This window comes from Passer domesticus, chromosome 5 (genome assembly GCF_036417665.1).
Source record: "Passer domesticus isolate bPasDom1 chromosome 5, bPasDom1.hap1, whole genome shotgun sequence".
NCBI lineage: Eukaryota > Metazoa > Chordata > Aves > Passeriformes > Passeridae > Passer > Passer domesticus.
This window is the reverse complement of record NC_087478.1, coordinates 44455960-44480814: the sequence shown is the minus strand read 5'-3', so window position 1 is coordinate 44480814 and position 24855 is coordinate 44455960. Positions and strand designations below refer to the sequence as shown.

Here is a 24855-nt window from a genome sequence, read left to right as displayed (position 1 = left end):
TTCTTCATCCATCATAATAATCTATATCTATGTGTTTAATTTTATAAACTTTTCTTAGTAGCTGCTCCCTCTACAAGGCACAGGATCAGCAGAAGTCCTGTATGTCTGCCTTCCCCTAAACTCAGCTTTGTTGCATGTTTAGAACATCCTAGAGATACATATAGCAATCTTGGCAATTCTGTTTTGTCTAATTTAAAAGGAGTAGGTAGTAAGATGATTATTTATAGAGCATTCAATGGATACAAACATGGTCTCCACACAATCCCTCTCTAAGTGTCTCATACACAAGTTTTATTAGCCTGGTTGAAGATTATTTCTCATTTCTTTATCAAATTGAGCCAAAACAAGAGGTAATAATTGTTCCCCTTTTTCTGCCCTTTATTTACAAACAGAAACAATGCAATTTTCTATGCTTTTCATATTTAATGTACAAAAGGGAAACAAACTGTGAAATTATGTACTCACTTTACTCTTTATGTACCCTGCTTAATTTGCCAATGCTATCCCTTTCCTGCATGTGAGGAAAGCCACCTGCAGAGCAGTACAACAGAAGGGTTTGGAGCACTACCCCTGGTCACTTGTTCGGTAGGAGTTCTGGTCCTGCCTCATGGCCATCCCTGTGCTTCCGTGGTAGAGAAACCAGTGGTCAAAAGCTGTACCTTTGTAGCTTTTCTGTCCTGAATTTACTCCCTGTCCACACAGGAACCTTTTGCTAAATGGCCAGGATGTACCTGAGCTCTGCTTCCTTACACAGAACATGCAGGAGTGTGTCTTTATTAGGAGGAAAAAAAGAGCTAAATCAAGTGGTGTGTTAGCTGTGGCCTTGAGCAGTTCATAAGAGGCAGCTGAGCACACTGTGAGAATTTGTGATGGGTGCAATCCATCTTCTCTTACTGTGAAAGACAGATTCCACTAATAAGGATGCACATCCTTGCCCCTTGTAATATGATGGAAATTTTATTTTATGAGAAGAGCTGCCTCATAAAGAAATCAAATTCCCCCTTCAGGTTAAATAAGATAGAATGTTTTTATGCATTAGTGGCCGGAAGGATTCACTTTTTTGGATATAAACTGCCAAAAATTGGAGCAATTGCTTCTGCTGCTTTCCTTTCAAATTCTGATGCTGAAGTCATATCTATGGCATATAGGCAACTTAACTAGGCAAAACAGAAATTACACTACTGTGTAATTGGTAGATTTGCTAATGGTGCTAAGAGTAACTAACTAGGTTTGACTTGTTTTATGATGTTCTCTTGCTTGAAGTTGCCATATTGGCAGGGTAATGTTGATGTTTCCAGATTTATCTCTTGCTTTCCATTGCAGAGCTGTGCAAATGCGTGTCATTTTGTTATTTTGTGACACATGAAAATGATGTACTTGTTCTGTTTACTCTGTCCTGACTTAATTAGTAAGATGTGATAGATTGCAAGACTTTGAACGTCTTCAATAAGATTTTTTTCATGTGTTTTTGATGCTTAACTTCTTTTTGCTGTAAAAGTCTAAACTTCTAACCATGTTCTGTGTGAAATGCTGATGACAATTCCGTGTCAGCTTCAACACATATTTTAACAATATGACATACTTAGAAAATACACAAAGATAAGTGCAGGTAAAGAAAGAAGTAGCATAATCCAAACTGAAATAATCATATAGGAAGGGGTAAAATAGTTTGAGAGAGAATGGGTAGGAGAAGGAGGATCATAAAGGGCAAGTGTAATTGCAAAAAGAGAGAGTTGTGAGAAGAGGGGATTTGAGAGGCAGTCCAGATCAGAAAGGACAGGAGAGAAGTAGGAGTGGTGGCAGAGGGAAGAGGGCTTAGGAAGAGGTGAAGTCCATGCATGGGTCATTTTCAGTTAAAGTGAGCTCATGCATGCACCTGCAAGGTAGAAGGAGCCCCTAAGGAGAGGTCAGTTCAGGTCCTATGGAGCCATGACCAAAAATACACAATGGCAAGTGAGACCCAGAGCAGCAGTGGCAGGCTGGGGCATTCCTGCACTGATGCCTGCATTGGCTCTTTTGGAGGGAAGAAAAGTGTGCTGTATGTGTGATTGGCAGCAAGCTGCTCTCCTACCTGTGTTCTCTGAGGGCTTTGAGGAAAGAGGGGAGATGACAGCTCAGAAAGGCAATCTCCTATATCAATGAGAATGATGAATGTGGAAGGACAATGTTAGTACCTCCACAATGAGGCATCAAGAGAAGGTGATCAAAGTAAATATTCGCAAAGAGATTAAAGAATGCCTTGTGTGTTTGAAGAATGTATAATAAGTCTTCAGATCAAAGTAAAGTCTGTGTTATTTAGCCATTTAGGAAAGTTAGTTATTGGTTATATGAGCTGGATAATGGAAGGCATATTAACTGTGCAGAAAACCTTGTAAAACACATAGCAGAATTTGTGAAAGTCATTTTTGTGCATCTCATGATTTTTTTCAAGTGCTCTCATCCTCATGTATGTATTGTAAACACTTGTTTTTAAGGAACATTTCCGGTGCCTAATGATTTTATTCTCAAAGCAGAGAGATTTAATTAAAGCCTCATTAAACACTACAGTAGATGACTTTGGACTATAAATTAAATCATGAAAAATGTTGTAGGAGTTGTGTTCCCTTATTTTAGTAACATGACTCTGTGTGTAGAAAATAAATCCTTGTTAATTGAGCACAACAGCGGAGGGCTACTTTATAGTGAATTTGCCTGCACATACTCTTACATCTTGAACAACTGTGATTTTCAGACAGGAGACTGGGGAGAGCCTTCAATTACCTTGCGACCTCCAAATGAAGCCACAGCATCAACGCCTGTACAATATTGGCAACATCACCCAGAGAAACTCATCTTCCAGTCATGCGATTATAAAGCCTTTGTAAGTGTTGATAAATTCAGTGGTTTGATTTGGGGTAGATAGATATATTAAACTTGGATTTTGATAGGCTGTTGTGTTTTACTTTCATTTATAATATTTTTTGAGTCAATTTTAGAGAAACAGGTCACTATTTCTGAAATACTGTAATTGTAATAAATGAGAAACAAGGATGCACAGTACTTTTTTGCTATGAATTGTGTGATACATTGCAGTCCATTTGGCATTAGTGCTAGGGAAAGAGCACTATGAGTAAGTGGCTAAGTGTTGTTGAAGTGACAGTGAGAGCAAGCACCCCTACTTTTAATCTCTTACAAATCCCTGTCTAGTAGTTATGAAAGAATAATAAAACATAATATGGAGTCCTCATACTTGCCTTCATGCTGTGTACACAGCAGTTAGTGCTGCCTCACTTGAACTTTAAACAGGTATTTTGGGGAAAGGATATAGAGAAAAAGGAGGTGAGGGTCCCACCCTCAATAGAGAAAAAGGAGGTGAGAGTCCCAGGTGTTTTCCATCTGTGGAGCAAGGGCACATTCAGACCTCTCCCAGCCTGATGGCTGCTTGAAGTACCAGTAGCAGTCAGTTCCATCAGGGCAGGGCATACTGATTTTTATCTCTGTGTGGCTGCAGGCAGTTACCACTTCCCATCCCTGGAGAAATGGAGCTTCCCTCTACAACTAAAGACAATTAGTCTTCTCTGGCTGTTATAGATGTTTGTGGAGGAGAGAAAGGTCTCCTGTGGTACAGAAAGTCATTGGAAGGTGTTTTGGTTGGTTTTTTTTTAATGAAAAACAATTTTCTGAAATTTTGAGTTGCCTGTCAACAGGGATGGGGGAACTGGAGCTTCTGGGGAGCTGAAGAGGTACCTCAGCCCAGCTTTTTAAATGCTTGCATGTCCCCTTCTGACTTTGCTGGAAAGCATTGTTGGAGCTGCTGAAGGTGCCTGCCAGCCCACTGTCTGTCCTCTCTGGAGGTGGCCGCCTTATGGCTGGCTTATGTACAAAGGAAAGGGACTCAGTAGTTGCAGTGACTTTAGGATGATAGCTGGGAGTTAACTGCTGGTCCAGGACGTGGGGTTGAGATCCTCTTCACTTGAAGGTCTTGGATCTTTGGTGCTTTTTAGGATAATGCTCTATTCACTAAATACTGCTGCATTTCGGCGAACAGTTGGAGGTTGCAGGTTGCAGGATCGGATTTAAAGCATATCTGGGAAGGTAGGAATTAGAGATTAAATGCAGGTGAGACAGAGCCTGGCTCCCTCTGAGGAGGGGCAGAAGGAGTGTTACAGACCTTTCTTTCTGGAGCACATCTGTATCTTCCATTGACCCTCATGGGGTTAAAAATTGCCATGCATGCAGTGGTCATCCCTGGACAGTAACTAGAACTTCTGCCTTCCTCAGAAAGATGGTCAAGGACCATCTCACCAGCTCTCAGTCTTGTTCTCCTACTGTTCAAAACCTCCTTGCTCACCTCAGATTGAAAAGGAAGGTTAGCAACTTCTAGTTCTTTAAATATTTTTCATAGTTCTCAGTGAAGTGAACATGAACGTGTCTATCTTGAATGCCTTTTCTCTTTTTCCATGATCCAACAGTAAATTCATAATCTAATGTAACCTTTGTAGTAGATTGCAAGATGGATCATTAACGAAATGAAGTTGAAATGACCAGGAATATCCAAGTTAGTAATGATTAAGAAAAGACCTTCCTTTCCTAAGGACCATGTGTCACCCCTTTGTTTCAGCTCCTTGAGCTGTACTGACCTCAGCTTCATGGAGTAAAACCCTGGCTTGTAAGTTATAATTGAGGTAGCTTTCACTCTATGCCACATCAATCAGTTAAACTGTTGGATGTTCTCTGTATTGCTCCCACATGCCCTGGGCGTTTGAGAAGAACAGTATCCAAAGGCTCAGAAAGTCAAAAGGAAGCAAAATTTCTTCCAAGAGTTTCAGATTTTTCTGACAACTAAATTGGATGGTACTGCTGTGGTTTGTGTGTCTATTCCACATTCCACCTTGGGAAGCGTTTCTGAATGCCTTCAGCTAAGGCTTTTTGCTGCTGTGCAGGTGGGACAGGTGCTCTCCTTCTTGTCTCTTTCTTCCTCTTCTACTGTAAGCAAAAAGCACTGCTTTTTTACCCTGGTGCCTGACCAACTAGTAGCTTTCAGGGAAAAAACCGATTTGTTTTACTGTAGTCTATAAAAAATGAGAGGAAAAAAAACCAAATAACCCCCAAAGCAAAACAAAAAATACTCAACCAACCAAAAAATTGAAGTTATTAATTGCAACCTGCCCAGAGAAGGGTAAAGACTCCAGATGTGTCAGACAGCAGGATTCAGAGAAAATACAGTTAAGTTCAATATGGTTTTGTTTACTCTTCTAATTTCAGAGCTTGCTTTAAATATGTTGTTTTTCTTCAAGGGCAGCATCAAACTGTCCCATCAAATTAATGCCCAAAGCCCTATTCACATCACTAGCGAGCCCCCAGCTGGACTCACAGCTGCTCAGTTTATGAATCTTTCACATCTGCAGTCCTCTAGGAATGCCCTTCATTCATTCCTTTATGCTTGTGCTTATCTGGTGGTGTTGATGTTGCTCACTGGCCCATTTATAATGCCCTATAAAGTGTTTCTCACTAATTGCTGTGTTGGCTACTGTCTACATTGAAATATTTATGCATTTTCTTGCAGGTCAGAGGCTCCTGCCATACACAGTGTAAACTGAAGGCTTTAAAGAAAATGTCTCAGTTTAGGTCAGGAGACCAGAGTACTGAATCAGTACACTCTGTGTTCAGTTCCAGCTTGCTTTCATCAGTAACTGAAGTTCATTTTGATAGGTTCTTGTCTAAGCTGAAGCTGGTTCACCTTCTGGTTGGGTCAGCTGTTTCCAAGAGGAGGCATTCTGGTAGAGTGAGACAGGTCAGCAGAGGTGGGTTGCAGCATCCTCTGGAAAGGTTTTCTCTCCTCCTGCAGCCTACTTACCATATTCTCACAGTGGCATGACTTACCTTCAGCTCCCATGTTACTCACTTAGAACTGGAGACTTAGGAGAAGCTGTAGCCTTGTGCTGCAGTGAGAACACAGGAAGAGACTTCCCTGTGCCTGGGGAAGAGCGGGTGAGAGGGGCCTTGCTGTGCTCTGCTCAGTTAAGCCAGACTTGCATGTGACATCGTACAGAAATTCAGCAATGTCCCATTTGCACTGAGCCCTAAGAGCACACAGGTGCCTGTGGCACCTACAGGAGAAATGCAGAGCATGGTGTGCCTTTGGTTCAGCCCAGGCAGCCCTAACAAGAGCCCTCGCTGCTAGGGAATGGCAGGGATGATGCAGCCAGCTCCATCCCTGGAGGAGCGGCACCATTCAGCCACGGTGCTGAGACCTCAGGGGAGCAGAGGCTGCTGCAGGCTGCAGGAGGGCTCAGACTGTGTGTGCCAACAAGTGACACAGGGAGGGAGAGCCTGTAGCACAGGGGCTGTGTCACTGAGGCACTGCCTGCCTTGTTACCCCTGGAGATGGGCAGGATCCTCCCAGGGATGGAGCTGAGCCAGGACACAGCACCCTGCTGCTTCCTCTCACACAGCCTCCTCCAGATCACTCAGGGCTTCAAAGTAATAGCTCAGGGTCAGCCTTTCCTTAGGAAGAAATATGGTTTAAGCTAGTTTTAGTACAGATTTATTGTCTCTATCTGCACATAAATTAGTTACAGATTGGGTACACTGAGGTTAAGATCACTGCTGGACTTCTCGTCCACGTGTTTGCGCACATAACAATGGGAGTTTGGCAGATGGTACCTAAAAAAGGCAAATTCTCCATTTCATAATCAAATGGGTTTTTAAAGATGGAATCTGTAGTATTTGTTTGTTGTTTCAGTAACTAAAATGATAAGCTAGAAGACTTTCAGATATTGTTTTAAAGAGCTCCAGCTAATTCAATATACTTGTTGCTGTGCATTCTTGTTTCATGGGTTGATAAACACATTAGTTTAAATGATTTGTCAAAGTGTTGCAGAGTAAAAAAGATCTAAAGCCATATGTTAAGAAATTGATTGCTACCATTAGGTTTTCTAAGCATTTTTTGTGCATTTCTGCAGATGTTTGTCAGTTTCGGAATTTCAGTTAATCTAAGTTCAATGGATTTTTGTTCCAGTATTTAGGTTCTATGCTGGTAAAAGAGTTAAGAGGCACAGAGTCAACACAGGATGCATGTGCAAAGATGAGGGTAAGTTTGTAAACCTACTCCTTCTCTATTGTAATAGTATTAAATAACTGTGATTGCTTGTACTGTACCCTTTTTGCTTTTGTAATTTTACTGTTATCCATTTCCTTTCCTTGCCTTTACATTGATATTCAGTAGGAAATCTATTCTGTTTTATATCTTAATTTGAAGTAATACCAAAATTTAAAGATAAATTTTTATTTTGCACGTTGTTTCTAACAAAAAACCCCAAATGTTTGTGTTATGTTTTTCATGAATCTTTGAGTATGTTTCAAAGTACTGTCCACACAATTTAAGCATGCCCATATCCAATTGTTTTATAAACAGAATTTGTAGCTTTTATATGATAATCTAGATTGAATTTTCAATGTTAAATATGTAGTAGTAAATATATAACATGTTACCAAACACATTGTTTTTTACATGTGGTCTAATCCAACAGTCACATAATCCTATGGATAATTTTACTCACATGAGTATTTCCTTTAATTACTAGTTACTTATACGCTTTTTGATTAAAAGGTGAAGTGGGGTCTAACTCAGTTTCATCTGATGGTGGAAAAGCAGCTAGGTTTCCTTCAGACTGTTAAGAATATATTTTCCTGTGGCTCTTTGGCCTGATACTGGTTTGTAGAAAATTACAGTAGTCTATCTCCAAGAAACATTGCCTGCTGGCAACTCTAAACAAGCCATAGACTGATATTCCCAGCTGTAGTTGTAATAAGAGCACACCTGTTCACAGCCATGGTAAACATACCATGGACCGGCATGATTAATTAATGATGAAAATAATTGTTTGCTAATCTACCAAACATGTACAATTACCTAGATGAATGAACAGAATCTTTTCCTGTGTGTATGACATGTCTCTTGTGCAAGATGTCTCTGAGCACCAGAGGTGACATTCAGACATCCAGAAAGCTGGAAGATGTGTGAAATCCATGCAATCAGACAAGCATTTCCCGCTGATTACATGTGTGCAGCACACAGACTTCCATGCAAGCTGGTTTAGCTAAGGGCTGTCAGTAATTCACAATTACTGGATTGCCTGAAGATCTGAGGCTTTTCAGCTAATTACATACTAATCATTCCTTACCTGGGCTTAAACTCCTCTGGAAAAAACCCCAACAATTTGACATAGAGGGATCTACAATCATGTACATGTGTTCTGGGGAATTAATTGAGGCTGCAGGCATATCGTCTTCTGATCCAGTTTTGAAACTGTCAGGCTTAGCAGTTCAATTCTTTAGGCATATGCCTGTGCAGAAATTGGGGCAGAATTTGGCACTGTAGTAGCATATGACAACTTCAGTAAGTTTTCTGAACTAGCAGGCTTAACATCAAAAAAGGCACTATAAATAATTTATAGGCATTTTAGTATATATTTCTATACGTAATAACTTTGGCCAATTAAAATGATACAACTGAAAAAACTAACTGTTTGAAAACAGATTTAATTTAAAATACACATTTCCTATATAAATAGTGCAGTTGCACTAGTTTTCTATAGTGCCATACAGGACAGTTATATAATACAGTGAGGGGTTTTATGTACTTTTTTTTTTTACATTCTCTTTTGAAACAATTGTTCTGTAAGAGTGTTTATTTTGTGGTTTGTGGGTTTTTTCATTGCAAAGATATTTGAATAAAGCAGTTTTTAATCAGGATCTCATCTATTCTTTCTATGTAGTCCTTTTAATCATGTTCCTATTCAAGTCAAAAGTGAAAATGTTTGACTTAATGAGAACAAATTATTATTTTAACCTGCTTCCCAGTGAGAAAAATGTATATTTCACCAAAACGTTCTCAGTCTGGATGTCTCCCGAAAGTTGTTGTCAGTGAATTGGGAGTCCAGGTTGTCCAAAGTCATCTTGAAATTTTGCTGTGATGTTCATTATTTTATTTAAGTAACCTTGGGTTGTCATTGAAAAGCTGGTTTCTGTTGTAGTTACATTTTACTTTAAATGGGTTGAAAGGTACATTTCACAATGTAAGAAAAAGAAAAAAAAAGTGAAAAGCTAGATACATTATTTGTCTGGCTCTCAGGTGCTGAATTCTTTACACTTGTCCAGTGTCTCTAGAATCAGTAAGACCTTTACATAGGGTTTACTATTGTGATATAACAATATTTTTTTATATTATTAGTATTTTGTTTGTTATTCCATGCACATATTGCACAGCTATAGCCTGCTGCAATCTGGAACATGTTGGGTGTGGGGGATGTCACATATAAACTTGTACCAGGTGGAGTTCACTCCCCACAGTTTTTTTAATCTCTCTGGACTCAGCCACATAATGGCTTTATGGAGAATATATTAGGTACCCTAATTTTCGGTCAATGTGGCTTTTGTTTGTCAATGTGGCTTTTGATTCTCCATCTTTAACTTAATGCTGCTCTCAAAAGTGTTGACATTCACTGGATGTCTTGTAGTCAGCAGGTGCACAAGGATGAAAGAAGAATATCAGTGAAAAAAAAAATCTTGATCTTCCTTAATCATTTATAAATACAGAGAAACAACAAAAATGACATGTTTGCTGACTGCAGATCCCTTGCTGTTAGTTGTAGATGCTCCCAGGGCTTTCAATTATTGCAATTGATGGTTTTGGTTCTCCAGGGAAGTGTCGTGTGGATATCCCTTGTGTCTCTCTGCAGAGATGCTTACAGCAGCCTCCTTCTTATAGCTTAAAAGTGAAAGGAGATCCTATATCTTCTATAATGTAAAAAAAAACCCACCAAGAATAATAATTTAAAAAAAATAAACTAAACAAAATAACGAAAAAAAAGAAAGAAAAAAAAAAGCAAACCAAAAAACCCCACAACCTGGGAACCTTTACCTTAATAACTCTTCTTGGAAATCCTCTGTACTTCTCAGCATTGTGCAGCAGTGTGCTCTAGCAGGGCAAATGATGGATTTGTTTGGGGAAAATAATGCAGATGAAATAGCTGGAACCAAACACTGAGGTCAAGGTTATACATTATTTGTTTCCCCATCCAAAGTGCAGAATCATGTAACCACACAAAATAATGGATATTTGTCAAGAGCTTCACTTTTCTATTAATATATTTGCACTCCTTTATATTTTACAGTTTCTTATTTGTTTCCAGCTATTTTCTCTCACAAACTCCTGTGCTGTCTAGTGGACAACACTGTCTCCTTATCTCCATTCCCACCCACTTTAAACTGACCTTTCCTACTTGGAGATTAAATCTTGCTGTCCTGGCCAGAATATATTTATTAATTATATTTGAGAGATGCCTTCAAGAAATTAAGAGTTCATCTTTTTCAGTGTGAAATGGGAAATACTGTAAGTTGTGTTTTCAATCAGATTGGTGCCTTCATCGCAATTTATCATAGGAACATGAAGGGAGAATGTGTTTGCATCAAAATAAAGGCAAGAATTAAAGTTAAATCTGAGCTAGAAAGAGACTTTTTCTCTACAGAAGACTTCATTTGGCATTTACACATCAGAATTCCTTGACCAGGTGTGAATGGTATTGTTTTATACTTACTGGCATGAGCGCAGCAACAAGGTAGAGTCTTTCTTTGCAGCTCTGTTAAATCACTGATGTTGCATAGACCAACTGAACAGTCTAAACCAGTCAAATATTTACTGCAGCAGAGGGGAACTTAAATTTGTTTCTTGGATCCTGCCATCTTCCTGACTATTATATTTCTTTCTTAAATATTTTCTTGCTAGGAATAGGTTCTTAAATTTCAGGTCAAAGTTCTGAGGAACCAGCAATATAATTCTGTTCACAAAGCAGGTGAAATGTCTTGCTGACTTAAGACCAAAATGTCAAAGTTGGAATTGCTATAAAATCTGATTCTCTTATCTCTGGAGAGGAAAGTGAGGCAGAGTTGACTCACTGAAAACTGGCAGCATCTGGTTCCTTTCTTCCTCCTTTCATTTCTTCTTATTAAAGAAGAAACTGAATTTAGATGGCAGTTTCCTTGTTTCTACTAAACCATTTCTTACTTTTCAATCTCTGTTTCATTTTTCCTCCAAAAGTAGAAGTGTGCATATGCCTCCTGGTGAAACTCCCTGGGCAAATACCATGTCAGCATCAAACACTGTTTTGGGATTTAGATTCTTCAGTCTCTGCTCTTTTGAGACTTGCAGCTCTGCCTCTTTCTTGTGCGGCCACTGCTTTCAGAGGGTCTACAGTGGAACAGGCACATGAATATTACTCAAAAGGAAAAAATAAGTAGTGGTGGAAGATCTTATGAACATTTCTATGCACATCCACATCATGCTGTACCGTGTGTTCAGAGGATTGTATGTCCTTGAATTCTGGCTGAAAGAAATCTAAAGGGCAGATGGAATGCAGAGGAATGTTTGGAGATATTGCAAAAGAAAAAAAAATCTCACTGTCAACTAGGTGCATTACAGGAGGTGCTCTGTTCATATTAATGATGTAGCTTGGAGGCATCCACTAATTGCAGAGCAGTAGAGTTTTGTACCACGAGGATTGCAGATGTAGTTTTATTCCAAGAAGTGTTAAATTATGTCAGTAATGCATTTTTAAACTTTTTGGATTGAAAGAAGTTAAAGGACAGATTGTATAATTATATGTAAATATTTGTTAAAAGACAAATTGGCTTCAAAACTAACTGGTCATATGTGGACTTAGACTTTTTATTTCAATTTCATCTCATGCATGATCTTGTCAAAGTGATTCACTCAAGCTCCTCTTGCCCAGCTGGTCAAGGGAGGTGATTGTCCCACTTTGCTCCGCGCTGGTGCAGCCTCACCTTGAGTCCTGTGCATGGTTTTGGGCACCACACTGTAAGAAGGAAATAAAGCTGTTAGAGAGCATCCAGGGGAGGGCCAAGAGAATGTTGAAGGGCTTTGAGGGGAAGCCAAATGAGGAGCAGCTGAGGACACCTGATCTGTTCATCCTGGAGAAGAGGAGACTGAGGGCAGCTCCTGCATGGCAGTCTGCAACTTCCTTATGAGGGGAACAGGAGGGGCAGACACTGATCTCTTCTCTGTGGTGACCAGGGACAGGATCCAAGGGAATGGTCTGAAATTGTGTTGGGGAGGTTTAGGTTGGGTATTAAAAAAAGTTTTTTCACCCAGAGGGTGTTTGGACTCTCCAGGACAGTGGTCACAGCACCAGCCTGGCAGAGCTCAAGAAGTGTTTGGGCCATGCTCTCAGGCACAGGGTGTAATTTTGGGGGTGGCCCTCTGTAGGGTCAGGAGTTGGATCCAATTATTCTTCTGGCTCCCTTCCAGCTGAGATTTCACTGAACTATTTAGTGAAGTTTCATAAGCCTTAAAAAATAGCAGACTTACAAGTATGATAGTAGGTGGTACCAACAAATGTTTTAAAATGTGCAGTCTGATGCCATTTAGAATTAATAGTTGCTACTAGACTGGGAAAAAGTTTAGATTCTTATAATGAAGTGGATTTCAATACATAATTGAATAAGACAATTCATATAGATATTAAAAATCAATATAGGACTGAAGATTCATTTACAAAAGTAGAAAGCCAAGATGAAGATGCAAGATTTCACAGCCTCATAAACTTTTACTTGGAATTTATTTATGTATGAGGTTGTTAGTGACTTGTCACAGCTAAATAATGTTTCTTTACTGTGTATTTGCAATATCAAATATAATTACTTATAAACCTAAAAGTGACTCTGTTTTCATTTTGGCCAATGTATGAAAGCTGAATAATCTAGTTAGAAATGCATGTATAAGTACATTGAGGTGGTCAGCATGGCAAAGTACCAGTAGAAGCCCCCTTTCCTCTTGGCAGGAAATAAATGAGATGAAAGATTTTCAGAGGGGGCTGCGTTACACCGTGTGCTACAGTATATCAAGGACTTACTTGGACACCATTCTCTGTGTGTTTCTGAATTTCTTATTCAGCTGCTTTGTGTGTCTGTGTACTCAGAGATACCATGGTTTGTTTGTACACTGCAGGGGCATTCAAAGATGTTGAATTAGTGCTCTCAGTTCTGCACAGAATAAGGTATTGAGCTACAATCCTGTCTTGAAAAGGTTAAAGGCCCTTCAGGGTTACAGGTTTTGTATTTGCTTTTTAAAAATAAACTGCTAGTTTATAGAATTTTATTAAATCCTCTGCCTTTTAAGCCATTGTTAATTACCTAGATTTGTTAGGCATGCTGGAAGGGTGGCTCTCAAATTAGTTGGATTTTATTTTATATTCTAAATAAATGTCTAGCAGTTCTGCACAGCCTTTAACTCAAAATCAATATGCAAGTGGAAATGCTTTACCTACTTAAGACAATTTGTAGTACTACTATAATATGAAAATGAGTTTAGGCTGTGGATATGAGAGTGATTTTTTTTTCAGTGAAACTGAAGAAAATCCTTGAACAAGCTGAGAAACAAGATTGCACTCCCTCTCTTTCTTTCTGTGGCACCACTGCTCTTGCATCTCCTTGTGACCCATTTCAAAAGGAGAAATTGGGACCAGCACTGTCCAAGCCTATGCAGGGTTTTGGCCCTGTCCTACATAATGGCAGCAGTGGGTTCAGATGCAAACTCAGAATAGGGTTAAGTTCAGACCTTTATTGTAAAAGCAGTCACTGTAGTAACCAGGTAGTTATGCAGAAGGTGCCTTCTACCTTCTTCCACTTAGCTGATCTGCATTGTGGGTGCTGAGGGGATGAAGCAGCTTCATTGCAGCAGCTGCATCAAAATACAGACAAGACTGGTACTCCAGATGTTCCTTGTCCTGAAGTTAAAGATGCTCTGTGTCTTTTGAGAAGTCTGGGGAAGGTTTAGGTATGTCACATTAGATTTAGGATGGTGACACTTTCTCCTATCTTCCTGTGTATGCACACAAGCCTGTTTTATGGTTCTTGAATTATACATGGTCTGCTTTCCTGTGGTCATTTACCTGTCTGGCAGCAAGGGTTTCAGAGGTGGCACCAAGGCTCAGTCTCTCTGGCAGTGCAGACCGTGCAGCACAGAGGCTCCTGCCTGCAGGAGCAGTGCCCCCATGGAGATGGGGCATGCACATCTGTCCTGACCTAGGTGACCAGCTGATGAGCAACAGGCACTGGCAAGGAGCCTGGAATGGGCTTGCTGCTCACCCAGGTGATTCTCCTAAAGAAGTGTATTCAAATGAAGAGCCAGTTACAGTCACAAACAACAGAGTTCATAGGAACTATGACCAGTTCCAGGCTACTGAGCTCTTGCCCAAAGACAGTGTCCTGTCACTATGATTGCTTCTTTGTGAGATGAAATCTAATCCTGCTACTATGCTATGAACATGCCTTGGAGCATGAGGCCATATGTCAGCATGCACATGACATCCAACGCCAGCCTTCAGCTGTGGCTCCTATAACTTTGGCTCAAGTCCATATGCTTCCCATAGAGACACCAGATGGACAAGAATATTTTGTCATCTCATTGTGTCCTCATGGACTTAGTACAGTGGCTACAACCTGAAAAGCTGAGGAAAGGGAATACTGACTCCTGTGTCCCACCTTCTTCTCAGATTCTGGGCACAGACATGGGCAGAGATGCCCACTTGGCCTGCACAGAGGTGTGAAATGTCTGACCAAGAAAGCTGTGGGACTTCATCTCAGCATCCTAGAATTCAGAGCCAAAGCACCTACAGTGCCTGTGCAAAAGGTATTCATACTGTATCTCTGAATTCACACGTTACACATTCTGGCAGACAGCTCCTTCGTTACAAAGAAAGGAACAACAAGCAGATAGTGTCAGCTCACCATGACAACTCAAAACTGTTGAAGCCTGGAAACTGCTTGGAAATAATAATTATCTGCTGGACCTCAGTCACTGTATTACTAAGAGTCGAGCCAGGGAATAGAGCAGTGTGTTTTTCTTGATGGCACTGTATTAATAACAAAGGATGCTATTATAAATGATTCCACTGCCCAGCTGTTTGTTTCAATGGGAGTACAAGTGCAGAATTGCTGCCTCAGATTCTAAACTGGACTGCAGTCTTCCAGAACACCTTCCAGCACAAATTCTGGGTTTGTATGGTTTGCAAGCTGATGAGGAATAGCCCGTGCTTCTTACCAGCTGAGATGGTTTGGCTTAATAAATTACAAATGTCCATCAGTTTCTGATTTGTTTCCTAATTTGCCAGCTGTAATTTAATAGCATCTTGATGAGCTGTTTCACTCAGAGACAGTCTTCTGGCAGCTTGCAACCCTGATTAAATACTAGAGGTCAGGTCTGGTCAAGACAAACCCAGGTGAATGTGGAGCAGATGAAGATGATTAAATTACAAACTAAAGGTCTAGAGGAAATAGATAATGAATACAATGTGGCCTGACCAACAGGATGCTTCACCTTTATGGCAAATATCAGACAGCGGGAATTATACCAAAAAACTAAAATATGTGGACTTAGTATCTGTGTTTGCATAGCACGTTGGAGAAAAGGAATTTTGCTGTTAAGGAGGCAAGGAAGGAGGGAATTACAATAATGAAAATGGAAAAGAAAACTCTCTTGTGTGTAGCTATTGGACTAAATTGAAAGTACAAAAGTTGAATGATTCCTGCCCTGCCAGACGATTAAAGTGCTATTGTCATATTTGTGACTATTTTGTCTAGTATGAGCATAGGTGGAGTTATTCTTGTTGTTCTGATAGATGTATGTACTGCAGGTTCTGTACAATCACTGCCATACTTTCTGTGCATTGAAATTGAATTTTAGTAAAAGATCTGTTTAAAGATCCGTTTAAAGACCTGTTAAAATCACACACACACACACACAGGGAGCTGCTTGCTCTACTTTTGGCAGGGACACCATTTCTTTCTCCACTCAGTTCAGAGGCATGCAAATCAGATTAGTGCCTTTCTTCAGATTTTGTTAAAATTGTTCAGGCTGTTTCATCATTTAAGCTTTCTCAGAAGTGGTGAGCATTCTGGGTGAAAGGAGTTTTCTCTGGGATAAATTGACACTTGATTGCTGCACCAAGTCTCTTGTCATTTGATACAGAGAGACCCAGCAATCCTCTCTATTACACTGATGGGTGGGGCTCTCCTTGAAGCTTTATTGTGAGGTTTTAGCCTGCATGGACACTAATTGCAGACCATAGCTGGATCTGTAGCTTTGAATTTTATGCTGACAAAAATGAAGCTTTTTTGATTCTGGGAGGATCGAGAGCCAATAAGGATCACAGGGCAGGTTTTTTTTTAAGTTTCTGTTAACTTAAGTTGCTCTCTAGTGTTAGCATTGCCTATTTTTTCAAACATATTTTTTAGTTACAGTTTGTGTTTTCAAGTTTCTATCTCTGCTTCTTTGGGCTTTTTTTGAATAATACAATGCTACTTTTGTTCAGCTGCTTTAATGATCTTCCTATGTGCCAGTTCTGGACTTCTCAGTGTGTTTACACCCTCCTTCTGTGTGCTGATGTTTCTTCATGTTTACCTGTAAATGTCAACAGTTCATTTCCTCTCAGGAAAATATTTGACTGATTTCTGTGATTGTTTGCAGATAGTCCCATAATAAGCATTTTCTGAATGTTAATGCAGAAGATTTGTGTAGAATACTCTAGTTCATCATTGTCATCAACCTTAAAATAATTCAAATCAACTATTATGATACATTTGGGGGTTTTGTTTGTTTAGTTTTGGGGTTGTTCTAGTAAATTTAATCTGTAAATTAAAGATTTTTTTTTCTGCAGAGAACTTAAATCTGCCCCAAATATTTTCCCAGTCTGTTCAGCAGGAAATATGTTTGCTGTGTGCATCATGCTGAAGGCACACAGAAGTAGACCAGCATAAAAGAAAAGACAATCCTATAGGAGAGCATGAACTGTAGGTAGGAGAACCTGGCACTGAGGGAATGCAGAATAAGCCTCTGTGCTAATTCATGTGTAAAGCAGCTTCCAGTAGCAGCTGCACTGGAAGTGCAGACAGCCAGACTGACAAGATGCAGCACTGGGCTGACAGATTGACTGGCAAGCCTAGCGGGCTGCAAGGATACTTCATGTCACAAATACAGCTGCAAAGAAGGGAAAAACAGGGAAACACATCTAAATAACAACTAATTACAGCAAAGAAATGGTACTACAAGAGGTACTGTGCTGTTGATTCTTACAGCTGGGAAGGGCAGGAGAAAGGGAGGGAGGCAGCAGTGATGGAGCATATCAGACAGATGTCCTAAACAAACACGTTTTGGGAAACACTGGTTGCATGACAGGTCTTTTTAAGCCTGGAAAAGTTGCTTTATTCTCTTCCCATTGTTCTAGAAAAAAAAATGGAGAATTTTTACCATCCTCACAACAAATTCAAAGCTATTTTAGTTTTGTAACTACAAGAGAGCATAAACCCAGAGCACAGCTGGCTGAAGAAAAAGTAAAATTTTATTTAACCTAGGTATTTAATCAGAAGAAGAGAGCACTGTTATTGCAATGCAACACAACTCTAAGAATAATAGTATCTTTGTTTTGCTTTCAGAAGTCTACAGAACAGATGAAGAAAGTACCAACCATTGTCCTGTCTGTCTCTTACAAGGGAGTCAAATTTATTGATGCCACAAATAAGGTATGTGCAATTACTGAATATTCCCTTTTGTTTCTCACAACTAGGAGAAATAGTAATACCTATGAAGGCCAGGCCACCGAGGGGACAGATTTGCACTTTGTGTTTTCCTCTCCTTTTTTCTCCTCTTTTGCCCAAAATGGATGTAATGTAATTATCATTCTCCAGAAACTCAGTCTGGTGAGCAAGTGATGCAGCTTTAATGGCTGATTTGGAGAATATTGTGTCCGGCATTCTGCTCTTATATGCAAGCTTATCACAAAAGACATTCAGCAGGGAGCCTCTGTGGAATCCTTTGCCATAATCCTTTTTCATAATCTTATACAGTTCCATAAATATGTAGAATATATATATATATATATATATATATATATGTGTGTGTGTATATATGTATATATGTTCATTAATATAATTTGAGAAAATAAAAAAAAAGATGTCTCAATAAAGAAGCGGTTTTATCCAGGGCCATTTCAAGAATAAGGAACACAAGCCTTGGATGTGCTTTGCAGACATTCAGATACCACAGCCTCTCTGTGAGCTTTTCTTGATGCTAGCCATTTAACTACCTGACCTGCAGCAGCTTCTTAATAGTTCCTATTCCTTTTTTTCTCATCTTCCTGTATGGCAATGCTCCTGTGCTTTGTTTCTTGCATTTCTAAATACATCCAAATCTTTTAAAAAACCCAACCAAAGCCACAAAAGCAGAAATTAAGAGATCAGAGAACTCAGTGATGGATAGAGCAAAGGATTATTACTTAGCTAAAGTAAAATGTACAAACTCTGTAAAGAGAAGTAAAGTAATTATATTAATTTCTCTTCTTTGTATGTCTAAAATGGCAAGGAAATACAATCCATACTGTTGCTTTTATATGAACAGGAAAGAAATTATATTTTCTGCTAAGTGACTAAAACTGACTAAGCAATATAAAAATAAATCTGACAGCCCAGCTACCTGACCAGGTTAATAATGTATATAGCAGCTTTGTGTTGCTGAACATTCAGACCACACAGTGCACCTAACCCAGTATCCTTCAAACTTGCCAAATCAATCAGTTTTTAAGTTTAACTAGAACTGTGTTTTAAGTGGTGGATGGAAGCAGTTTTGTGAACTTCTGCTAGAGTTTGGAAGCCATATTTAGAGTTAGAAGATGGCATAAAAGAAGAGCTGCGGTGAAATTACTGTTGTTTCAAGTCTGGCATATTTGCCAGAGCAGAGGGACCAGGGATTCCTTGAAATGGAATCTGTTCCTTTTTGCTTCCAAAGGTCTGCTCCTTTTTCCTTCCATTGATTCAAAACTGAGCTTCTACAGCCATCATTCCTTTTATGTCCTCTGATGTGTAGGGCATAAATCAGAACATTGTAATGCTATTAACTCCAACTTGGATAATGCTGTTTTCAGCTCTTAAATCTCCTCTGTAGCATAAAGGATGTAACTGCAGTGTCCTTAGGTTTGCAAAAAATCCCAGGAGAACAAAATGAGGTTCTTGTGTCTCTTTGCACCATGCATAGAGTCTTATGTAAGATGGAAAACTGAAAGAAGTTTGGTAAATTGTATTAGTTGGTTCTAGGTGTCCCACTGAAACCTAGTAGTGCAACAGATATATTTGATGGAGTTAAATATGCCACAGTCCAATATTTTTTCTCAAGTGGTAGATTGTTTTCTCTCTAGTTCAGAATTTGCACTGCCTTTCCCTTCTGCAAAAACCAGGTAATAGCCTGCAACTCTCCCAGAAGCGTTGTTATCATCCTTGTCCACAGTGTGCTGTTCCCAGTTCCTTCAAGAGCCAAACAGATTAGCCCTAAGGTGAGAGCCTCTCCAGACTTGTACTGCTTCCATTTGAGCTTATAGTGGACAGTACTGGGCACCACCTAGCAATGAACACATCGTTTTTGATGACAAAACTAGCTAGCAGCTCTGTGCTTGAAAACTCAGCTCCCATGGCTGCTCATCCTTTTCCTTTATGCCACCAAGCTAAGAATTTGTCTTCCCAGTCATAGCAGGCAAAGTTTCGGGTGACAAAGGGGCCCTGACCTCATTCCATGACGGCTATTTCAGTGGCGCCTCGAAGCTTGGCATGACACCATTGCTTTGCAAGCGAGGCCAGAAAGAAATTACTGCTTGGGAAAAAGCAGACTCACAGAATTTTCTCGTGGCTCACAGCTCACCCTAACTTCTGGGTGATTTCTGCCAGAAGGGAAGTTGGCTGGCATGAGTTAGGCAAGCAAAAGGAAGGCTGCTTAGCAAAAACCTGGTCTCTCCAAGGTATTTCCTTGGCAGAACCAGAACTGACTTTCAGCTTCCCCACTTTTTGAGAAGCATGGAGGTTTCTCTTGCCAAACTGAAAGACAATTTTTAGAACAACTGTGCAGTGTCAGTCAGTGTCTGAGGAATGTACCCAGAACAGGAAGCTGGTTCATAGCCTTCTACTTCCTACAGAATAAGACCATGGTCTACTGAAATGTGACAGTAGGACACAGTAAAGGCATGCACTGAAAAATGTTTAATTTTGAAAGGAGATCACAGAGGACATCCTAGAGCAGCTAGGAAAAAAAACTCAATTTCACTACCAATTTCTATCCAGAAGATTTCGTTTAGGTATACTTTATATTATTCAAAACAGACTTGATATGTGTATGTTTCTAAAATTCACTTGATTTAAATTTAAAACATTAAAATAATTCATGCAAATCCCTGTGTCAACCCCAAGTCACCTAGAAAAAGTTTCAGCATAGCAGAGCTCTTTCCACATATGCTGCATAAATTCAGGTGACTACCTTGTGGCTCATGATTTGGCATAAATACTTCACATATGATTTTAAGACCTTCCAAGCTTGAATTCTTTCTGCTTTCTGAACTACAATGTTGCCAACACTACATCAATGACAGTGCATTACAGCTCCATCTGTGGATATCTAAATCCCTGGTTTTGGTATAATTCTAATTCTCATCAACATCTTTATTGAGGGTAAAAGTTATCAATTTGAGAACAAAGAAAATAAAATGCTTCAAGTAACACAAAAAGCAAGCAATTGTTGAGCAGAGATTGTACATGTCATTAAAAATTGGCATATATTGAAACACAAGTACTGGTTTTGTCATTTTTATGAATAATGCATTAAAGAGAAATAATCAAGTATGTTGCAACAATTTAAGACGATTATTTCTTTTCTTCAGTAAAGTTTTCTTATCTCAGTTTTCCCATAATTTGAAAGTTGGTAGGCTTTTTATTAAGATTTTTTCCTAAGTCATGATTTCTTCAATTAGATGTGTTAATACTTCTTTTCGTTAACTTGGCACCTACATGCAAGGGGGAAAGTTGCCACTTAGCAAATGAGAGAAGATATGGAAAAGCATCATTTGGTTATATGTATTAAAAAAAAAATTTAAAAAAAGAGGTGGAGGAAACGAGGTAGGAGGGAAAAGAGAGGGGTGAGGGAAAACCAGATATGCTCAGAGATTGTTTTAACTTGGACAGATGCCACCATGGCAGCAGCAAGTGGTGGCTGTGTGAGGACCTGGGACACTACAGGTGTCACCTGTTCCATGGTGCAGTAGTGATGTCCTGCATGTCACTGGAAATGCCAGAGCTACAGCCAGCAGTGCTACAATTCAAGAAGTCATATAACCTAACCCCTAAATAAATTCCTATTCAATGAATCATTCTTCTCTTTAAAGAAACATGTGTTGCTGAAGCAAGGCCTAATCATAAGCCACTCTGCTGTATCTTCTTCTCTGGCTTCATGGTTCCTTGGGCCTGAGCACAGTAATTATATATCAGCATTTTATGTAATGAGTATTCATAATTTCCTCCAAAGCTTTAAGACAGCTTTTTTAAATTCCATTGGACAGACATGCCCCACCTCTCTCCCAGTAGTGTGCTATAGCTTACATTGGCTGTTGAAAGCAGTGTGGCTGAGTGCATGAACAGTTTCATTTTCCTACATCTCTCCTACAGGATGCTGCTGTTAGTAAGTGTAGATAAGCTGCCAGGTCCTCCCATAGTTACCATTTTAGTCATCAGAATCCTTTAAATTTCTCACAGTTTCAATTATAAGGGGTGTTTGATGGGTTTTTCTCCTGAAGAACTATAGCTAAAATTTGTCAAATAGCGTGTGCAAAAACCTGGCCATTGAGCTTGCTGGGTTTCAGCAGATCCTGTCAGTAGACTGAAACAGTGTCCCATTTTGATCTTTATACAAAAGCCAGGAACTTCATAAGATACTGGAATAGTGCTTTGAAATCGTATCTATTAATACAATTTCGAAGCGCTATACCAGCATCTTATGAAGTTGTGTCCTGAGTGCCAGGAAAGATGTCTCTTTGTCAAAGGAACCTGAATAAACTGCAAAGCACAAGTGGCCTCATAGGGAAGACTCTAGAATATAGAGTCTTTCCTACCAGACAATTGGCAATTGGAGAGGGTCAAAATCCCAAATACCTGTGCAAGATCTCACATGACGTATATAAAATCTCTTCTTATTAGGACATTTCTGAAATACTTTGGTACAGTAGATCAATGCAAATGTGAATCTAAACCCACACCTTTTAAAATTTAATTCTTAAATTGATTTTTTCATTCTTAAATTGATTTTTAAATTGGATTTTTTTTTAAACAGAATATTATTGCCGAACACGAAATCCGTAACATTTCCTGTGCTGCACAAGACCCCGAAGACCTTTCTACGTTTGCGTACATCACTAAAGACTTGAAGACCAATCACCACTACTGCCACGTGTTCACTGCGTTTGATGTGGTCAGTTTACAGAAGATACTTCATTTAATAGTTCTTTCTATTCGTCGTAGTTACTTATTCTGTTAAAACATTTTCAGGATATATTCATGGTGATTAATGGAAGGCATCATTAATTTGCCCCAGGAAAAGATTGCTAAGGGATAGCAAAGGGACATTTCTGGAGTAGAGCAAATTTTTTTTTTTGATATCTCATTTCCCACTGGAAATAAGTCACCTCAGCTGTTGACTGTAAACTTAGCAAGTAGCTTTTCATGCAAGTCTGGACATGAGATTCTCAAACCTAAGCTATAAGCCTAAGACTTCCAAAAGGTTGTAACAAGTATATTTGGCCAGCCATTCTGAAATCTCAGTACACACCAAAAAATTGCCTTTATTTTGAAAGCAGCAAATTAATTATTGAATTCCTATTTCCTTGTTCTGTAATTCTTGCCTACATATCTCAAAATTTTACTTCAGCAAAAGTCCTTGGAGCTCCTATTATATTGCTGGAAAATTAGTCATTTCTTCCTATACTTATATTATTCAGGTGGGGATACACAAACTATTATGGTTTCAAGAAATCATGAACACATATTAATTAATCAGTCATGCAGTTTTCAGCCAAATTTGATGAACTAAGTAGTGGCTAAAGATTTTATGACTAAGATTTATAGTCCAAAACTTTCAAGAAAACTTACTCTTTGAGTTGTGCACAAGAGAAATTTAAGGTGTTATTAAAACTTCAAACCCATTCAATAAAAAATATTTTAATAGAGTATAATGTGCATGAATTCTTGAAACAAGCTTATATGAATATAAATAAGTTAAATCAAAAGAACAGGATACCTTGAACTGCAGCTTTTTATTTGGAACTGGGGAAATAGTTAACATGTACAGCAATAGTGTGTGGGAGAATTTAAATAACAAGATGTACAGGTAGATTAGAGGAATTCTAGCATTTTGGTTGAGTGCTTTTGTTATTTAAATTCTCTGCTGACATTTTGGTATCCACAGGGAGTAGGAAAACTTTGAAATTGTGTTAAAAATAGATAGAAAAATGATCAACAAGATGCTACATTATATAGGTTTTAGTGATGTGTGAACAACAGAAATTAGATTGATTGAGTGAGGCTATTATTTCTTCTGGTCTATTTAAATTCTACTTAATGGTTTTGAAGTACTGCAGTTTCATTTATAGGTTTAGTAATCAAGCAGAAACATACACTCAGGTATTGCAGATGAAATTCATCTCCTTTCTTGGCAAGGGAAGAAAAGTGATCCAGGAATAATTACATTTTGTCCACTTCCTATACCTTAGGAAGAGCATTTAATATCCCAAGCACTTTAAATGGCTATTTTAAACAATATGGAAACTTTAACTTTCTTAACTTCGTTTTCTCCTGCAACCTAATCCTCAATTGGGTGTTATCTACTCAAATATCCTGTTTGTGTTGTGGTTTTTTGTCTCAGGAGCTAGCATTTTTGATGAAAATACAAGCTCTATAAAAACTACCTAGATGTTCAGAGTGCAAGCATAGTGTGAATTAAATTTTCTATTTCAAGCCTAATGTTCATGTTAAACTGATCATCCCATTTGCTAATAGAAACAATTCTGCCCATTTGCCAATGGATAAAAATACAATCATTTTAAGAAAATTAAGGTTTAAAATGGTAAAAATCTACAATAAAATGTAAGGCATTTTAAACCAAATATATTTTGGTAATACAATATATGCAATGTTATGGAAAAAATCACTCTTGGGTCCTTCGGTTTCTTAGGAAATGTGGGTAAATATAATTTATTTATAGGTAGGGAAGTATTTTAGTGTAGTGACATGGAACCACAAGCATTACTGGTACTATTTAGAAGTAACTGTACATTTAACTTTAACTCAAAGTTAAAATTCTACAATCAAAATTGCAAAAACATCAGACATTATTACAGATTATTGAAGGGGAGAAGGTTTGGGGGAAGAAGAGGATTTGTTGCTCAATATTTGAGATCCACTTCACTTTCATTCTTTTACTAAGCAGCCTTAAATGTATGAGTGAGGGATTCCCTCTGGAGAAACAAACCATCAACACAGCTCCTATATCAATTTCTGGTTTGTGTATTGGATATACCCCAAGTAATTTCCATCAGAAAATCCTTCATTGTGCAGTGCACCTAGGAATAGAAGACAACAAAAACTCCAGTTAAAATGTAAGGAAACAATTAGCCATTGTAATAGGGTGGCTGAGTTAAAGATGAAGAATCCTCACTCAGACTTGGGCTGGAGATCTGAGTTGTAGCAGTGCCTGGCAAACAAGGCAGTTTGCCTCATTCCTCACCTCCCAGAAATGGTTGCTTACAGGCATTGGCTTACTCCCTTTCCCTCTCTGCCTTACCAGCAAGGAGCAGCCTGGGAAGCACCACAGGCATTTCTGTCTCCTTTCTGAGGTGCTGTGAGACTCAGTGTCTCCTACAGCAGCCAGAGGCTCTGCAGTGTCCATGCTAAGTGTCTGAGGGGAAGACCTCTGTCCTTCCTTTTGTGCCAAGTGCTTTT

At 39.0% G+C, this 24855-nt stretch overlaps 1 protein-coding gene across 14 annotated transcripts in view; it reads left to right on the top strand.

Moving 5' to 3' along the window:
• The window catches only part of ANKS1B (ankyrin repeat and sterile alpha motif domain containing 1B), a 407204-nt gene that overhangs the window by 376417 nt on the left and 5932 nt on the right, over positions 1-24855 (top strand). For 13 of the 14 annotated variants that reach the window (XM_064419825.1, XM_064419814.1, XM_064419816.1 and 10 more), the window contains 4 exons: positions 2732-2860; positions 7001-7072; positions 17491-17577; positions 22193-22330. In XM_064419825.1, the coding sequence (XP_064275895.1) occupies positions 2732-2860; positions 7001-7072; positions 17491-17577; positions 22193-22330 (426 nt within the window). The remainder of the gene's footprint in view (positions 1-2731; positions 2861-7000; positions 7073-17490; positions 17578-22192; positions 22331-24855) is intronic. The other variant, XM_064419815.1, reaches the window with a different exon arrangement.